This window comes from Schistocerca serialis, chromosome 2 (genome assembly GCF_023864345.2).
Source record: "Schistocerca serialis cubense isolate TAMUIC-IGC-003099 chromosome 2, iqSchSeri2.2, whole genome shotgun sequence".
NCBI classification, from domain to species: Eukaryota; Metazoa; Arthropoda; class Insecta; order Orthoptera; family Acrididae; genus Schistocerca; species Schistocerca serialis.
The window spans coordinates 1,078,849,728-1,078,868,523 of record NC_064639.1 but is presented as its reverse complement, the minus strand read 5'-3'; the positions used below and the strand labels follow the sequence as shown (position 1 = coordinate 1,078,868,523).

General features: G+C 43.6%; 1 protein-coding gene across 1 annotated transcript in view; it reads left to right on the top strand.

The window, feature by feature from the left end:
• The window catches only part of LOC126456633 (secretin receptor-like), a 198,241-nt gene that overhangs the window by 99,442 nt on the left and 80,003 nt on the right, over positions 1–18,796 (top strand). The window contains exons 8-9 of the mRNA XM_050092377.1: positions 9,983–10,074; positions 18,179–18,317. Of these exons, the coding sequence (XP_049948334.1) occupies positions 9,983–10,074; positions 18,179–18,317 (231 nt within the window). The remainder of the gene's footprint in view (positions 1–9,982; positions 10,075–18,178; positions 18,318–18,796) is intronic.

The window sequence follows — 18,796 nt, the reverse complement described above, 5'->3', positions numbered from 1 at the left end:
ACGACATACGGCGCACTGCGGCACTTAACTACCGCCGCTTATTACAACAAATTCGGGTCCAGATCTTCAACCTTCGTCTGCGCACCCTCGACATTCTCCAAAGGACACACTTCGTCAATGTTTAACTCGCATCGCGCCTTCCACACATACCGCGTGTTCTTCCAATACCGTTACTGATGGCTCGACGTCTATTAGCGGCATTCGGAGCCTACGTCAGTACAGGCATGCTCTTCAAAGTCAGTTATGAGTGACTGACCATTCCCCCAGAAAGAGGAGGTCTTGGTCTAGTCCATGTCCACGACAGAGCTGTGGCCCTGTATGTCAGCTCACACATCAAGCTGTGGCGCCACCACACGGAAAGTTTGACAGGTTTGCTGTTGGAGTCCTTAGCTCCGCCCTCCCTTATGCCCCCACTTACGACGCAAGACATACCCCCACTCTTCTACTACTTCGGGAACTTTAACATTGAACACAGCTATGTCCGTATAGCAGTACCACCGACGAAACAGGCGTCGGCGCGGGATATATATCATGTCCTACAGCAGAGGCGCCCACCAAACATTGTGGAGACCAAAAGCCCTCAGGTTAATTGGAAGTTGGTGTGGAAGACGATTCACGCGGTTACACTGGACACAGCCGTCCGATCCAGATGGTATATCACAGTCAATGGTAAACAGATCACCCGATCACGCCTCCACAAGGTAAACATGGTGGAATCGCCTCTCTGCGTAGACCGCGGGATACCAGACACGGACGAACACCGTCTCACATGTGGCGCGGCAGAAGACGTATGGCGCTTGGTTGCGACAAATTTTGTCGTATTTTCTACGAGTGACTCTGGAACACATTACACCTCGGTTTCTACTATTTCCGGATCAACAGTATTTCCCGCGCGCCAAGACCAACGCTGTCACGTGGATCCGTGCGCATGCGGTGTAGTGTTGGCAGAAGAGCCAACACTGTTTTTCTAGAGGAGGCCGAAATGCACGCGTTTAATTACACGCTGACTGGCGTGAGGTCTGGAACAGGACAATATCTTGAGAATTGTGAATAAAGTACGTAGATGATGTAATACTTAACTTTAATCCACAATTGTAGAACATCTCCCGTTACGGTACATGCTTCATAATATTAATTATCAATTGAATACGGCGCCTTGCTAGGTCGTAGCAAATGTAGCTGAAGGCTATGCTAACTATCGTCTCGACAAATGAGAGCGTATTTGTCAGTGAACCATTGCTATGAGCGTCGGCTGTACAACTGGGGCGAGTGCTAGTAAGTCTCTCTAGACCTGCCGTATGGTGGCGCTCGGTCTGCTGTCACTGACAGTGGCGACACGCGGGTCCGGCGTATACTAATGGACCGCGGCCGATTTAAAGGCTACCACCTAGCAAGTGTGGTGTCTGGCGGTGACACCACATGCGGTACGTTACATATTTCACGATGGACCTAAGGATGTATTCGACTTTTGGAACTACCTGCAAGAACGTCATTGCAAGATCGTACGGAACCCAAAATACAGACAGTATTTTTCTAATTACTTAGGGAGTGCCCTACGCGACCCTCCACGCAGCTGCATCATCAACAGGTACGAGAAGATACCCATTGAGTGAGCTGACAAGACTAAGTTCGATTCTCGGTGAAATAACAAGATATACGTGAAGACGTACCTGGATGATGAAGCGTAAGGAGAGTAGCGCACACCCTTCTGCATCCTGTATGAAGCACTTTTCTTTTCGTTTTCCCCATACACATTACCTCGGTGTAGGAACGTGCCGAGATATTGTTTTCTTTTTCTCAGAGCACGATGCGGTCCTAGATACATTTATTTTTGTTGTGGTATGAAGTAAAACCATATTAAGAATGTATTAAAAACAGTAAATAAAATAAATAAATAAATAATAATTCCCACAAAAGATTTCCCCTTCCCATCCCTGATTCCTTGACGGAAGGGGGGGACACTGTGACCAGGCCTCGGGTTACGACCCCTGATCGCTCTGCCTTCCCCGCCCTCCCCCACCTCCTTTAAATAAATAAAAAAAGAGTAGCTGAGTTGTCAGCGCGAAAAAAAGTAAAAAAAAGAAAAAAACAAAAAAACAAAAAAAAGATGGATAGAGCGTTTGCTATGTAAGCAGGAGATCCCGGGTTCTAGTCCCGGTCGGGGCACACATTTTCATCTGTCCCCGTTGACTTATGTCAACGCCAGCAAGCAGCTAAGGGTGTTTATTTCGTTGTAATTTCATTTTAAAATTACAGTTAAATAATGCTACACCATGATACTTCAGGTAAGTATTTCAATTGACAACGAAAACCAAGTCATAAATGTTTCCAGGTGAATTTCCTTTCTTATGTGTAATTTTTCTAACTTTAAAGTAAATTTTTCTATATCCGAAAATATGCCCGCTAGAAAGCTGAGATTTTCTATTAAATACAAGGTGCAGTATACAAATTTCGAAAGCGATTACACAAAACAACTATCCTTTATTTAGATTATTATAGATGGTGAAAGTACGCGTTCAGTAAGAGATATTGAACAGTTTTCCCACGGCAGGCAGTGACAGCTGCATATGTGTCCCCCGGTAGACCGCTAGATGTCAGTCAGCCCCCGAAGTTACTAGCGAGAGAGAGTGGCCATAGGTGAAGTTGCCTGTGATTGGTTGATTAGCTTTGCCAGAAAAATGGCGCCAAACCTCTCTCGCGCTTCCTATGTTCGCCGTACTTTTGAGTTGAATTGAAGTTCAGAGGACTTTTGGAAACGATTAAAAGGTATTTGAATTATCGAGAGACTTGTTAAGCGTTGTGCATGCATGTTCGATTTAATTGTATATCGTTTTTAGTACGTAATTAGCGTTTGCGATCTTAAATACGAGTTGAAATAATGAAGCGTTTTGTGATGAAATCGGTAGGCCTACATGTTTGAAGTCAACACGTTAGTAATTGTACAGTATTGTTTTTGACATCAGTGATTCGTTCTGCAGACGTTCATAAACGATGCTAGGTTGTGCTGCATTTGGTTGTTCCAGTAGAGGCGAAGGTGGGTTTCGCATGTTAGCATTTCCACGCGATGAAGAAAGACGAAAGCAGTGGGCAGTCGCAGTCAACAGGGCTGACATAAACCAAACAGGAGCCTTGTGGAAACAAACCAAGTACTCTTATCTATGCGAAGTTTGCTTTTTACTTCACATAAAACAACTTTCAATATACATAGTTAAATTTGAAAACAGACCTGTAAATTGGCTGAGTGAAAATTATTATAACACATTATTCTTATAAACAAAGACATTTAACGAATGATTTCGCCATATTGTCTTGTGCTTTTCATTCGGTGAGTGTGTACGCCCCTACTCCACCACTGGCCATTCAAAAGTCCCGCCCGCAGTTTGGCAGAAAAATGGCCGCCGTATCGTCCGGTTGGCCACTCTCTCCCTATACAGGTTCTCTAGAAGTTACACACAGCAAGCTATCCTGAAACAAACGTTCCCGCGGATCAACTTGCGACGCTACACCACGACAAAAGCGTGCTGTCTTGTACAAACTTACGTGCCAGAAAGAGAACGCTACAAATCTGAAGACATCCTGTAAGTGTCCCTCCACCACTGGAAATTCCTCTAGGCCCTACAAGCTGTCAACGTCTGTCTGCTTCGACAAGTGCCCAGGCACTGACGGCAGCCACTTGCGTTCTCCGCGAGACACAATGTTCACAGCTTGCTGCGCCGAGCTAGTTGGCTGCCGTGCAGCCCGACACGTTCTAATGGCCGCTGCATCCAGGAAACCGTAGCTGCCCAGTGCGCGGGTTGCAGTGCACCGCCATTGTTTTATTGGCTACTGCAGCTTGACTGTCGCAGACGGACTGCAGAGTGCGTCGCATCCGTACAGAATCGGCTCTGTTCAACTGCCTCTGCTCCTGGCAGTACGTCTCCCCCTCCTGCCGCTGACAGGCGCAGGAACTCTACGTAAGCAGCAAACGACGAGAATACTCTTACTTTTCAATACCTTTCTTAGATTTCCAACACTATCGGAATCCTTATCTCCTTGACATAATTCGCATTTCGTTTATGCTTGTAGTGATACAAAATGAATGAAACAAGCAACAACTAATTCGTTCTTATCGACTAACACCACTAGACTTTTAATAAATCTCCTACAGCGTTTATGAATTGCTACTGGACGTCCAAAGTCATCCAAAGTGTTTCAGGACAAACTCTGAGTAAGCTTGGCCTTAAAATGTGGAGTAGTTACGTAGAGCAGTTGCATAGAGCTTTGAGATTCAGAAATTTCTGAAGAGAGCTCATAATATTGCAGTACACTTGCAACTTTTGCAGAGTTTAAGTGTCAAGAGAGACGATTGGATGACTCTCGCCTTTCTACATAAACTGCAATATCTTAAAAACAATTACCGTAGTTCACCCATATTGCTGTCTACAAACAAGGGAGGCTAAAAGGAAACTACAGAGACATAATAGCCGAGAAAATGTCGAAGAAAACGGGTCACGAGTTTCAAATGATGTTATGGCAGAAAAAGAATATTTCATTTGGAATGTGATTTGACAAGCGAAGTTAATGTGGAATCACAACGAATTATTTTCCAAAAGCTACTGTAGAATTGATAATTTCTCAACTTTTGCTGAAGAAGGTTGTGAGTTGGAAGTTATATATCAGTATCACGGCTAAAGACGAATTCGGAAGTGTATTACATTTACATGTGTAAAGCATGTTTACTTTAGTGTCACAACGATAAATCTCCGAAAATCAAAGAAAGTTTCTGATGAGAGTTCTGAAAAAAAAGTTGTTCTGAAAACTGATTTAAAAGAAACAAGAAGTACATTCGTATAATAAATGACAGAGAATTTGAGCACTAAATGACATCGGATTCTGAACATTATTAATCCACACATGAATATTTGTTATTCACAAATAACCAATAATAGTTTATATCCATATCCGTTATTCGTCATTCACACAAACTACGTCCTTGTTTAGAAGTAAGTGAAGGGCATCACGCATGTGCACACTGCAGATTCGCAGCCCACATGGAAGTGGTTGCAGACGCATGAAATTCGCAAAGCTGTGAACAAGTTCTTACGCGGCTGTGCCACACGCGTGGCCGGGTGTACATCCGCTCACACGGTTATAATTAGCATCGGTAATCTTCGGCAACTTCCGCCAACGTTCACGAATCGTATCCACGCAATCGGTTGCACACTGCAGGCGCGTGCAGGCCACGTGGGTAGACCACGTACTTGATGGACTCTAACCAGACAATCGTGGCCACTTGTGTAGAAACTGTTAGTCGAACAACCATCATTGGTCACAGTACGCACACATTTCCGAAAATAGACCGTACGAAACTGAATAAAGCCATCTGGTATTCCAGTCTATGATTGCTACACGTTATAATTTACCTTAAATTACGCTATAAATGTCTTAAAAGATAATTCCGAGCCTCTCGATTGAAATCAGCTGGATACTTAGCTTATTTACAGTCTGCAGAAGGAAGTTACTCCGAATCGATTCCTTTTTTCACATAGCCATTGTCAGATGTCACAGAAAAACACATACTTAAGTACGCATGTATATTGAAACAATAACCTTTGCAAATCCCTCTTGAGTCGGTACCATTTAAAGTTACAAAATGTTACATGTTGTGGCCTTAATCGTGGCTAGTAACCCCATGGGGCATCTTTGTTTTAAACGGAACGATGCCCGTTTCAAAACGTCGTCAATAAGGGAAGCGATTCAGATTGTTGAGAATTTGATGATTTACTGTACAGGGTTTGGTCAACTTCAACAACCGTCTGAAAGAAACCATTTCTTGCCCTCAGATATACCGTTAGGATCCCACGTTTGCTTGCTGACTCATCGATTTAAAATGGGCGTAATATTTGTAAGGGTAATAAAAAGAGATATCAATTGGAACTTCTGCAAAGTTTCTTCTGGATGTCCTAAGTGGTCAATAATATGCTATCTATTGAACAATATTACGCAAAATCTACTGCCATAAATGTTAAACTGGAAACTATGTAGCATAAATGATACCATGGGTTTCCTTCTCAACTTGTAAACAGAGGTTTCCTTCTCAATTTGTAACCAGTTGGCTTGTGTGGTTGGAAACATTATAGAAACAAAAGGATTTCGATCTTCGTACCAACAAAATTTCGGTGAGCTCTAACTGCTGTCATAGAGTACTGACAAGTTTCTGTTGCGACAAATTACTAGCAGTGAAGACTGAAGGTCTTAGAAATGACCATAAATTAGCTTTAGTTTGGCACAATCCATGTGAACGCAGCTGTCCAGTCAGAAATAATGACGTTTAACGAGAAAATCCTAATTCAGGTCTGCGTGTGACAGATCTGAATATTTACACACTATATGGCTTGTAATTGCGGCAAAATTTACAGTATCTGAAAAATTGGAAAATATAAATAAGAATATGCATCTGTTCACGTAATGTAATGCATGAATAAGAGGATATTGACATGATGTGGTCAGCAACAGGAGCGTCACATAGAACAATATATGTACGTTTAATACAGACACTGACTCATAGAGGTTTCCAAAAAGTTGCAATCAATAAAGCTGGAAGACATCTCTATGTTCGGATCATTATTTTCCTTTCATGGGAAAGGATTCAAATCCAACGATGGTTACTTTCCTAACTATCTGTAAACCACACACATAAAAAAAAAGGTTTTGCTTCACCACGGTTCCCAGAACTCCTAAAGATAGACGTCGACTGTGGATATTTTATCACACACACACAGTCCTTTTGACTGTTCAGAGATGTCACTAAAACCGCCCATAGATGTAAATAACCATGCATGAGCAGCGCCTATTAGATGGAGGGGGTCTGACAGCCGATCAGTTCCACTCATTTCACCAGCAAGGAGGTACACGGCTCGTGTTGTATGTAGCACAACCATGCCTAGACGGTCAATACCGCGGTTCGATAGCGTCCGCATTGTTACTTTGTGCCAGGAAGGACTCTCAACAAGAGAAGTGCCCAGGCGCCTCGGAGTGAACCAAAGCGATGTTTTTCGGACATGGAGATACAGAGAGACAGGAACTTTCGATGACATGACTCGCTCAGGCCGCTCAAGGCTACTGCTGCAGTTGATGTTCAATACCTACGGATTATAGCTCGGAGGAACCCTGACAACAACGCCACCATGTTGAATAATGGTTTTCTTGCAGCCACAGGACGTCGTGTTACGTCTCAAACTGTGCGCAATAGGCTGCATGATGCGCAACCTCACTCCCGATGTCCATGGCGTGGCCCATGACGCCATGGGGCGGTACAGATGCGCCCCACAACATGCCGAGTGAGATTTTCACTCTGCAGCGGAGTGTGAACTGATATGAAACTTCCTGGCACATTAAAACTGTGTGTCGGACCGAGACTCGAATTCAGGACCTTTGCCTTTCGCGGGAAAGTGCTCTACCAACTGAACTACCCAAGCACGACTCACGCCCCGTCCTCACAGCATTGCTTCTGCCAGTACCTCGTCTCATTCTGGAAACATCCGCCAGGCTGTGGCTAAGCCATGTCTCCGGAATATCCTTTCTTTCAGGAGTGCTAGTTCTGCAAGTTTCGCATGAGAGCTTCTGTAAAGTTTGGAAGGTAGGAGACGAGGTACTGGCAGAAGTAATGCTGTGAGGACGGGGCGTGAGTCATGCTTGGGTAGCTCAGTTGTTAGAGCACTTGCCCGCGAAAGGCAAAGGTCCCGAGTTCGAGTCTCGGTCCGCACACAGTTTTAATCTGCCAGGAAGTTTCAACATGCCGAATGGACCGCTCAGGCTTGGCATCACGTTCTCTTCACCGGTGAGTGTCGCATACGCCTTCAACCAGACAATTGTCGGAGACGTGTTTGGAGGCAACCCGGTCAGGCTGAACGCCTTAGACACACTGTCCAGTGAGTGCAACAATGTGGAAGTTCCCTGCTGTTTTTGGATGATATTATGTGGGGCCGGCGTACGCCGCTGGTGGTCATGAAATTCCGTCCTCGAACCGATAATACAACCACATCAGTAGCATATTGGTGAGGCATTAGTCTTCATGGACGACAATTCGCACCCCCATCGTGCACATCTTGTGAATGACTTCCTCCTGGATAACGACATCGCTCGTCTAGAGTGGCCAGCAAGTTCTCCAGACATAAACCCTATCGAACATGCCTGGGACAGATTGAAAAGTGCTGTTTATGGACGACGTGACCCACCAACCACTCTGTAGGATCTACGCCGAATCGCTGTTGAGGAGTAGGACAATCTGAACCAACAGTGCCTTGATGAACTTGTGGATAGTATGCCACGACGAATACAGGCATGCATCAATGCAAGAGGACATGCTACTGGGAATTATAGGTACCGGTGTGTAAGCAATCTGGTTGACCATTTCTTAAGGTCTCGCTGTATGGTGGTACAACATGCAATGTGTGGTTTTCATGAGCAACAAAAAGGGCGGAAATTATGTTTACGTGGATCTCTATTCTAATTTTCTGTACAGGTTCCAGAACTCTCGGAACAGAGGTGATGCAAAACTGCTTTGCTCTTGTAGTAAGTACACACTGAATCTGTGACTTTCTCAATGTTTACGAGTATTCGAGACGTTGAAGTGCTGCTCTGGTTTCTTGGAAAGCACAAAAATGATCGAATTGTGTGTTCTTATGAAAAGTAATCAGGTATCGTCAGCTATACTACCACTAGCTCAAAATACCTTTGTCGATGTTTCAGTCGACTGAAAGATTTTAGAAACACATGAAGGAACGCACAGAAGAGACTGACATCAGCAGTTTCTGGAATTTTCTATTGATTATGCTCTTATGATGCATGATGTTGCGTTGTGCGGCGTTTGTAAATATTATGAGCTCTACATATTTAATTGTTGCATAATAAAGCTACTAACGCTTCAGTTACAGTGTCTTATGGCGAGTAAAGTTCTAGTGATTTCAAATCCAGTTGTATAACGTGTGGGCAGTTAAGCCACTCTTCGTCAGTCGTGCTCAACCTTGTAGTTTGAAACGGAAGATCTTCTGCATAGAACACGTGATATTTGAAAATTAACTGAAAGTTCTGTTAATTTTTCCCCGTATTGAAAATGTAAAAATGTGTTAACTGCCGATAATTTATGTTTCAAAACGTTTTACCTTGTAACTCGTTTTTTACAATATGTCTTCTAAATTTGATTTCATTTACTTGTTTTTGGTTTGTATTAGAGTAATAATGAAACTCGTAGAGCACTAAATACACTACTGACAAAATTTTCTTTATTGCAATAATTTTATATTCGTATTGTGTACTTACTCCTAAGTATCTTACTGTGTCATACATTGAAACAGTTTTCACATTTTGAAAAAACTTAACTTCTCTGAAGTAATCCTTGTAATTTCAGAAAAAGAGTGCAATACACAAAAGTGAATGCTATCATTTCAAAATGGGATGACAAAGAAACTAAACTTCGATTGAAGGACTGGCTACATGCACAAGTCTGAAAAGTGTTCCAAGCATCCACACTCACCTCTACTCTCTACCTGAAGCAAACAATTACTAATCGTTGCTCTTTCGACGAAAGATTCACACTAAATTGTTATCTAGAGATATGTGTATATCATCCAAAACAGTGGAAAAATGAGAACTCAAATTTTTAGAAATGATTGAACTTTGTTTAGGTTCATGATTCTCTTTGATTATGCTTGTAGCACCTTTCACATTATTTATTGTAGGGGCTGTCTACAAAGCTCCGTGCCTCATTTCCGTAACTTGATTGACCATTTGTAATTTAAAAGTGGGTCAAAATTGTTTAGCGATTTTTCTAGTACGCTACCTCTAGCACTGAGATGCACTGAAAGTACAGTGTAGCTATATTACTATGCAAAACGATTAGTTGCCATTTACACTGGGGTACAAATGATGGTGTTTTCATGGTTACTGTGGTAGATGTCTGTGAGAGTCTGTGGCTGGGCTTACTCAGTGCTAACGGTTGCAGGTGAGCTTCGCGCTGTTCCTCAACCTGGTGCGCATGCTGCTGCTCAAAGTGCGCGCTTCGGCTACGCTGCAGCGGCGGAGGGCGCGTTACATGTGAGTAGACTGCAGTCTTGTTCCGATTCCGCTATCTTTTACGTCTGCATCTAAAGGGGTTACTGTCGCAAATGTTGCTCGGGGAGAATGATTATTGCTAAGCCTCCATACGACGTCGAATGTCTCTAATTTCACATTAATTGCTTTTTCGTGGAATATTGTGTCATGGCGGCTGCAGTGTAACACGTGTTAAGTTCGGCTCGCGAAATTTAGTTGAATTCGAAGGTGTTCTCGCAGGTGGTGTTGTCTAGTACAAGTGGAAATCGTGAAAACAACAGTGTTCTGTGCAGTAGTGCTATTTTTTTTCTGTGCTTCGCCAATATCTTCGAGAAAATGGTAAACAGAAGAGTGAACAGCAGCGCGTCCAGCAGCGGGGAAGCAGCAGGTGCGGCGGGCCCGCTCTTGGCGGAAGGTGCGGCCGCGGCTCCCGGTATAGCGGAGCTGGTCCGCTCTGAGGTAAACGCTGCGCTCCGCGATAAAAACAATCTCGATCTGATAGCAGGCACTATATCAGATACTGTAACGGCAGCAGTATTGGCCAAAATGCGTGAAACTGTTGAGGCCAATACTGCCGAAATTACAGCACTAAAAAAGTCTGTGTCTGAATACGAGAAAAAGGCACGAGAGTTGGAAGTCAAACTATCTGCCGCAACTGACGAACTAGAACAGTACCAAAGGCGAAATAGTCTACGACTGTTTGGAGTAGTAGAAAATAAGGAAGAAGACACGGACAACCTGCTTATACAGGTTGCGCGTGAAAAATTAGGCGTTGAAGTGACCAAGGCAGACATTGACAGGAGCCATCGGGTGGGACGAAAATTACCAGGTGCCACCAAACCTCGTCCAATAATAATTAAATTAGTCTCGTACCGAAAAAGGGCAGAGATCTTTACCCCGAAGAAGAAGTTAGCAAGGACAGGGCTTACAATAAGGGAAGATCTGACACACGAACGGCTAAAGATTTTAAACAGTGCCATATCCCATTTCGGTCTTCAGAATGTGTGGACTCAGGATGGCAGAGTAATCATTAAGACAGCAGCTGGAAAGAAGACAGTCACAAACATGACAGAACTGAATAGTATTAAGTGAAGTTACTCGAGCCAAAAGTGCAAACTTAACACCATTTGCAATTGTAACAGCCCCAATACTCAGATATAGTCTTGTAATTTTATTAAATTTTTAATTATACCCATATTTGTACCTTCAACTAATTGTTTTTGTAACTGTATTAACTTTTCACTATTTTTTTGTGTCTGTAGCTCTAACCATTACTTAATTTTAGTTACTGCTAATTCTTTTTTTCATTTTCTCAGTTTATTCTCTTCCGTTCTGAAATAGTTCTATTGCAATTATTAGTCTGTCCTTTAGTTCATTAATCACCCATCTCTTCGGTTTAAATTGTTCATAACAAAAATCACTATCAGTATCACTATAGCAAATTTCAATCAAATTGTAGCTTCCTACGATAATCACTACCAGTATCACTTCAGTAAATTTCAATTTAATTCTAGCTTCCTACGATAATCTATTAATTACTAAGCTTACTTCTCTCTGCTGGCAGCATCGGCCTCTTAAATCACTCCCTTCTCCCTTATTTCCACTCTAAGCTGTTTCAAATACGCTAATTACATTTCTCCTCTTACGACAGAGGATACACAGTGACACACAGCCGTCACTATTTTTGGTCATATTCTCCTTGCACAGAATACCACTAATCCATTTTCTATACTCCCGCAACCTCAGAAAATCTTTAGCAGGCGCCTTTCTTTCGGCACTCGCGGTGTCACAAACAGGGCGTGCAAAATCTCGGACACCCCTGTGTTATGTCACTTGGCGGAAGCAGCGGCCAGTGCCCCTCGCGGCAGGTAGTGCCTAACAAAGGGACAAACCAGTCTGCCACCCTACTCCAGGTAGCTCGGCGGAACGCGTCAGAGCTTTTAACAGCTCACTGTAACATCCAGTCTTTACCTGCGCATTACGAAGAACTTAGCCTCCTCTTCAACCAACTAAACTACCACGTAATCCTCTTATCCGAAACGTGGTTGAAACCACACATATCCTCTGCATCTTTTCATCTCCCAGGGTACACATTTCTTAGGGCAGACAGATCAAAAAAGCGAGGTGGCGGGGTCGGCGCGTATATACGAACAGATCTCAAAGCGAAAGTCTTATGTACGTCAAATCCTGCTGAAGAAAAAGAGGCTGAATTCATGTTCATTGAAATAAATATACAAAGTCGGAAATTCTTGACTGGCGTCGTTTACAAGCCGCCAAAAATAAGCTCAATGAGTTCCTTCCAGTCGGAATTACATTCACTTCAGTGTCAATACGAACATGTCATCGTAATGGGTGACTTGAACATAGACCTGCTAAGAGACACTCCCTCCGCAATAAACCTAAGAAGACTGTTTAGTTGCAATAGCATGAACATTCTTCCATTACAACCTACACACCATACGGCGCACAGCCATACTCTTATAGACGTAATCGCAACGAAACAGACTGACAAAGTAAGAGATGTTGGTCAAACATCGGCCCCTGGCCTCTCAGCACATGATGTAATATTCCTGGCCTACTCTGTGCAGCCCCCAAGGATCAAATCGCGTTACATAACTTGTAGGAACATGAAACGTATTGACCTTGACGCTCTAACAGCCGATTGCTCAGAAATCTCATGGCATCAAATAATCAGAAAACCCACAATCGACGGCAAAATTAATGAACTTGGTGATAAACTCACTGCCCTCTATGACAAACATGCACCTGTGCGCACAATCCGTGTAAGAAAATCTCCTGCTCCCTGGCTGACAGCTGAATTACGTCAAATGATGACTAATAGGGATGCTGCCCACAGGCGTTTCAAGGCAGATCCGAAACCCGAGCGTTTCGAAGAATATAGAAAGCTACGGAACAGAGTGAAACAATGCATTCGCAATGCTAAAATCAGGCACGCTCGCTCCCTTGTATGCAGCGATCTGACGCCCACGACTCTATGGAAGAATCTCCGTAGCTTGGGGGTCGGAAAGGCAAAATCGGAAACTACTTTTCATGTGTCAGCTAACGAATTAAATGAATTCTTCTCTGCACCTCTAAATACCAGCACAGCTGATAATTACCGTCCACAAGAATCCCCAAACAGGATAACTAACAACGATACCTTCCATCTAAAACATGTAACAACAAATACGGCAAGAAAAGCAATAATGAGAATCTCTTCTGATGCAATAGGCAACGACAGTATCGGTATAACCATGATTAAGAATGTTGCCGATATCTTAGTACCTGTCTTAACTGACATATTTAATTTTTCCCTCGTGAACGGAATATATCCCACTGCATGGAAAAGAAGCCTAATTCGACCCATCCCTAAGATCGAAAACCCGCAACTGCCTAGTGATTACCGACCAATTAGCATACTGCCTGCTGTTTCCAAAGCACTTGAATATATTGTTCATGACCAAATCACTGAACACTTGCATGAATTCAGCCTATATGACAAATTTCAATCCGGTTTCCGTAAACATCACAGCACAAACACTGCTCTAATTAAAGTAACTGATGACCTGAAATATGCCATCGACAATCGAAAGGCAACAATATTGACGCTACTGGACTTCAGCAAAGCTTTTGACACTGTTAACTTTGACATATTGCTCAGAAAAATGCAACAGCTTAATTTCTTTGACAGTGCAATGAGATGGTTTGAAAGCTACTTAAAAGACAGACAGCAATGTGTTGTCTGCGTAAATGAAAAATCTTCCTGGAAACATGTTTCGTCGGGAGTGCCACAAGGATCAGTCTTAGGACCACTTTTGTTTTCTTTATATGTCAACGATATTTCGTCGGTTCTGTCCTCCTGTAAATATCATTTCTATGCCGACGACCTCCAGCTCTACCTAAGCGTCAGACCTGAAGATGTAAACACTGCAATCGCTCAGATGAATGATGATCTGTCTTCAGTAGTGAGTTGGGCGAAAAACCTGGGGCTTAAACTAAATGCAAAAAAGACGCAAGTAATCTTAATAGCCCATCAGAAATTAATAAGTTCAGATTTCCGCGAACGGCTACCTCCTATTCTGCTCGACGGTACTCCAATACCATATCAGAAAACAGTGAAGAACTTGGGTGTAACTTTGGATGAGCATCTCAACTGGGCGGAGAATACAGTCGCAGTGTGCCGAAAGACGTCTGCTTGTCTCTATGCTCTCAAAAAGTTTCGGAACATATTTCCACAAGACTTGAAACGCCAGCTCGTGCAAGCACTCGTTCTACCGAACCTCCACTATTGTGATGTGATTCAACAAGGCATGAGTAGTGAAAACAAAAGACGACTAGAGCTAACCATGAATGCCTGTGTGCGTTACACCTGCAACATTCGCCGATATGATCATGTTAGTGCTTCATACTCCGAGCTAGGGTGGCTGCGGCCGGACAAATTGCGTGACTACCACACTCTATGTCTACTCCACCGACTCCTCATCGCGCAAGCACCCCAGTACCTTGCTTCAGAGATTAAAAACCTGTCATGTCATCATAATCGAAACACGAGGTCACTCTTATTTGGTATCCTAACTGTGCCCACTCACAAAACAAAAACTTTTGCAAACTCCTTCTCAGTTGCCGCTGTCCGCCTCTGGAACAAACTGCCCCTTACCTTGCGCAAAATTCGATCTCCTGCTGCTTTTAAGAAGAAGTTGAAGTATTTCCTACTATCATCCTCACAAAGTTCTCCACAAAATTAATGTACAAGGACAATCCCCTCATCTGTCAAATAGCAAAGCTAGCGTCTCCTATCTTGCTCCTGAGATGCCTTCCTCTTCATCTTTCTCTATTAGCCACGCAATCTTCTTTTCCTTTATATTTCCTTAATTATGTTTCATCATGTCTCTATTCTTCTCCTCCCTTCACCATGAGTCTCCCTCATACTCCCTGCTGCCGGCACTCCTATCTAAAATCTGTCTCTTCAATAATGTCTAATTATAACAGTACTTGTGACCTACGAATATAAACTCTATATGTATGTATTTTTCCAGGTGTACCTTTCAAATTGTTTATTTCACTTTTTGTACTAGATGTAGTTTAACATGCCTACTAAAACATATGAATGTAAAATAAGTAGAATGCCTGGTTAGATGTAAGAGAGGGCCTGATGGCCCTAATCTTGCCAGGTTAAATAAATAAATAAATAAATAAATAAATAAATATACTTGACTATAGGAGTAAGCAATACATCTGTTGTATCGTGCATTTGATACAACAACCTTCAACTGTTGATAGGGTACTGAGGAAAACACTATGAGATTAGAAGGAGTAGAACACTGAAACACTGATGATGATAAGTAACAAGAATGCACACATTCATTAGCGAATACTCAACTTCATACGAATCGACTCAGGCAGCGGATCCTGAACTTTCATTCCAGAAGGTAAGGCAGTATACAGGATGGGTGTATGGGCAGGCGGTGGGCGTTATGGAATGAAAAGGGTAATTTTTAGATAAAGGCCATTTATTGGCGAAAGCATGTCGACAGGGGTTACATAGGCCTAGGGAGGTGAGGGTGAGCCAGAACGTAGAATTGGGCGAGACATAGTTGGCGAAGCTACCGAAAGTTGGCTGCCAAAACTAAGTCCACAGTGCCGCAGCACCGGGAGAAGCAGGAGATGTTCAATGCTACGGGGCGCGCATCCGACTCGCGGGTGAGCAAGAATACAAGAGAGCGGGTTCCGCGACGGGCGGCCGGGTATGTTCGACACACCACGCGGCTTTCTCCACCCTGATTGGTCAGGACTGAGCAAACCGTGCCGGCGGCATGGAATTTTCCAGAGGGCCGCCTGCTAAGCGACGCCTGGGGTGGCGTTACCTCGTCAGCACATGAGAGAGGCGCGTGAACAAGGTGCCCTTCCTCGGTGCTGACTTCCTGTTACTAGACCGTGGGAGGAAAGAATTTACAGGCAGCTAACACTGCCGGCCGTGGCTTGGCCGTAATGGAAAAATGGAGCTACCGTTTGGAGGCTAATATAATAAAGTAAAATCCCTTATTGTCTGGCTCATCCTTTACAGCCGGATAGTAAACAGTTCTTGTCCCACTAGGATGTTGACTGAAGACGGGCTGGTGTGGACTCGCTAGAAGCAGACAGTGGGTTGCGAAGTACACAAGTAGAAGGCTGTCTTCTCGGTAGTCGAGCTGACCTGGAACTGCCCGCTCTGCTGTGGCGCCGGCGCATATCCTCTGGCGGCGCCACCGCTGGAACTTCTTGATGCAGCAATAGCTGAGCTGTACGCTGTCTCTGGAGTGGGTTGTCGACCTATCGGCTCCTGTGGTGACATCTGGTTGTGCCTGCTGTGCTTACGACACTTCAATATCGGTTGAATCTTCTAGGAGCGTACATCCTCGAAAGTTTATTAGTGGACCGCACCGTGGCTCACAACGCTTCTCTCGCGTATTTCACCACTGTCTCTGTGACTCTTATATGCTCGTTAAATCAACTTGTGACGACACGCCCTGTTCTTCTTTGCACCTTCTGCATTACCTCCATCAATCCTATTTGGTAATTGTCTCAGACGAGTAATACTAAAGTGTCAGCCTAGTGATAATTATGAAACTATGTAAATACATGGACCACACTTCCTCAAGATCCTTCTAAAGAATTTCAGTGTGACACCTGCCTTTCCTGTTGTTATAAATGGACTTTCCACTATAAACCGACCCATACACATACTGTCAGACATACAATGGCTTTGTTTAGCCCAGTGCTTGTTCATATACCATATAATCATACTTTATAGATCTATTCCCCTATTAATGCGCAGTGCGTTACGTTTGCTTGTACTGAGGTTCAAAAGATAAACCTGTACCACTTCTCGACCCTCTGCAGGTCTCATATCGCCACTACTTTCTAGCTTTGTGACTTCTCTAAATACAAAAACTTCACTCGCGAACAGCGTCATGAAACTTCCGACGTTAGCCGGATGATTTTAATTAAAGTGCATTCCAGAGACGTCCGGTGTAGGCTGTAATTATCGAATGACAGCGGAACTTGTTAGATACGCTAACGCGTTAATGTGAAGCCGATTTACGTTGGAAAACAATTTTTTTCTAGTTTGGGCACCAGGTAAAAGCCTGGAGCTGTACACTGTTTCTATAACTGTCTGACATTCACTCTGTCATATTATGTGAGTGAACAGTATGGCTGCTCAGAAACGAGATCGTGGGCTGTTAGAGAAAATGTTCTGTGTGAGCGACAGTAATTACATTGCTCCATAGGGAAAGTATCGTAGACTGAAAGGTCTGAGGAGAAGTCGGAAGTCATTAAATGGTTTAAAGAGGTTGATAAAGAAATTCGGACACAAGGTTGCGCGTGGTGTGGCATTTGGAAGAGGAAGGCGTCCTATCCCTGTGGAAGCTATTAACGAGATCGCTGTTGCTGTAACTGAGCCTGCAGCACGTAACCCGGGTGGTGCTAGTGCTCGTGCGGTGTCACAAGAATTGCCCGTCCCATGGACAACAGTACGGAAATTTCGCAATTTATTTTACACTGGTACCCGCACAAGACCAATCCCGACGGTGTCAGGGATTTTCTCTGCCTCGTGATGCCTGGGTGTTGTGTGATGTCCTTAGGTTAGTTAGGTTTAAGTAGTTCTAAGTTCTAGGGGACTGATGACCTCAGCTGTTAAGTCCAATAGTGCTCAGAGCCATTTGAACTATTTATTTGGAATTGGCAAACTGCTGTTGTCTTTCAGCAACACGACTGATTAAATGAACTTCGACAAACTGTTTGGTTCTGAAACAATATCCGTGACGTTGTCTTGTAAAGGTGCATCACCGTTTCGAGATTTAATGAATTTACTCCCTTCCTGGTGAACTTCGACAAACTGTTTGATTCAGAAACAATCCCTACGACGTTGCCTTGTAAATGTGCATCATCGTTCCGAGATTTAATGAATTTACTTCGTTCCTCGTGATTACATGGTTTGAATACTTCCTCTGTGGCCCCCTTGACAGACATAAACATTACAGCTACAGTCACTGCGATATTGAGGCCCAATCAGAGGAGGTAAGACCGCACGTGTCATGTGCTGAAATCTGTTTTCTCCATTTCTCAGGCGTCTGGCGCGCTCGACGCTGGTGCTGGTGCCCCTGTTCGGGGCGCACTACGCCTTGCTGCTGGGGCTTTCGTACAGCGAAGACCGACGCGTGGAAATAACGTGGCTCTTCGCCGACCAGCTCTTCGCCTCCTTCCAGGTAATGTCCAGAGGGCGCTGACTGATTGCGTGCGACCAAGTTACCACCACGCGGTTGCCGTGGACTCCATAAATCACTTCATCTAAATAATGTGATTTTTCCGACATTTCTTCGGTCGAATGGAAGGAATTTCTTCGAACCATCCCTTCCTTTCGAAGATTTAATGATTATTTTTTATTTATGTTAGAGATTCAAAACCCATGAAGTCAAGATCAGGTGGGTTTTCAATTCCTAATATAAATGAAAAATAATCATTAAATCTTCGAAAGGAAGGGATGGTTCGACCGCATACCTTCTGCTTGACAGTGTTAGCGAACTTTATTTAACAATAAAATAAATGTGCTGTCATTTCAGTTATTCGCCAACATAAATTTCAAAGCACATCATCCTCATCAGGGTTTCACGATGATGAAGATGGTGATGATGATGGTGAACATTCCAATCTTCTGTTAGTTCAACCCCTTCCTCCTCTGTCTCTG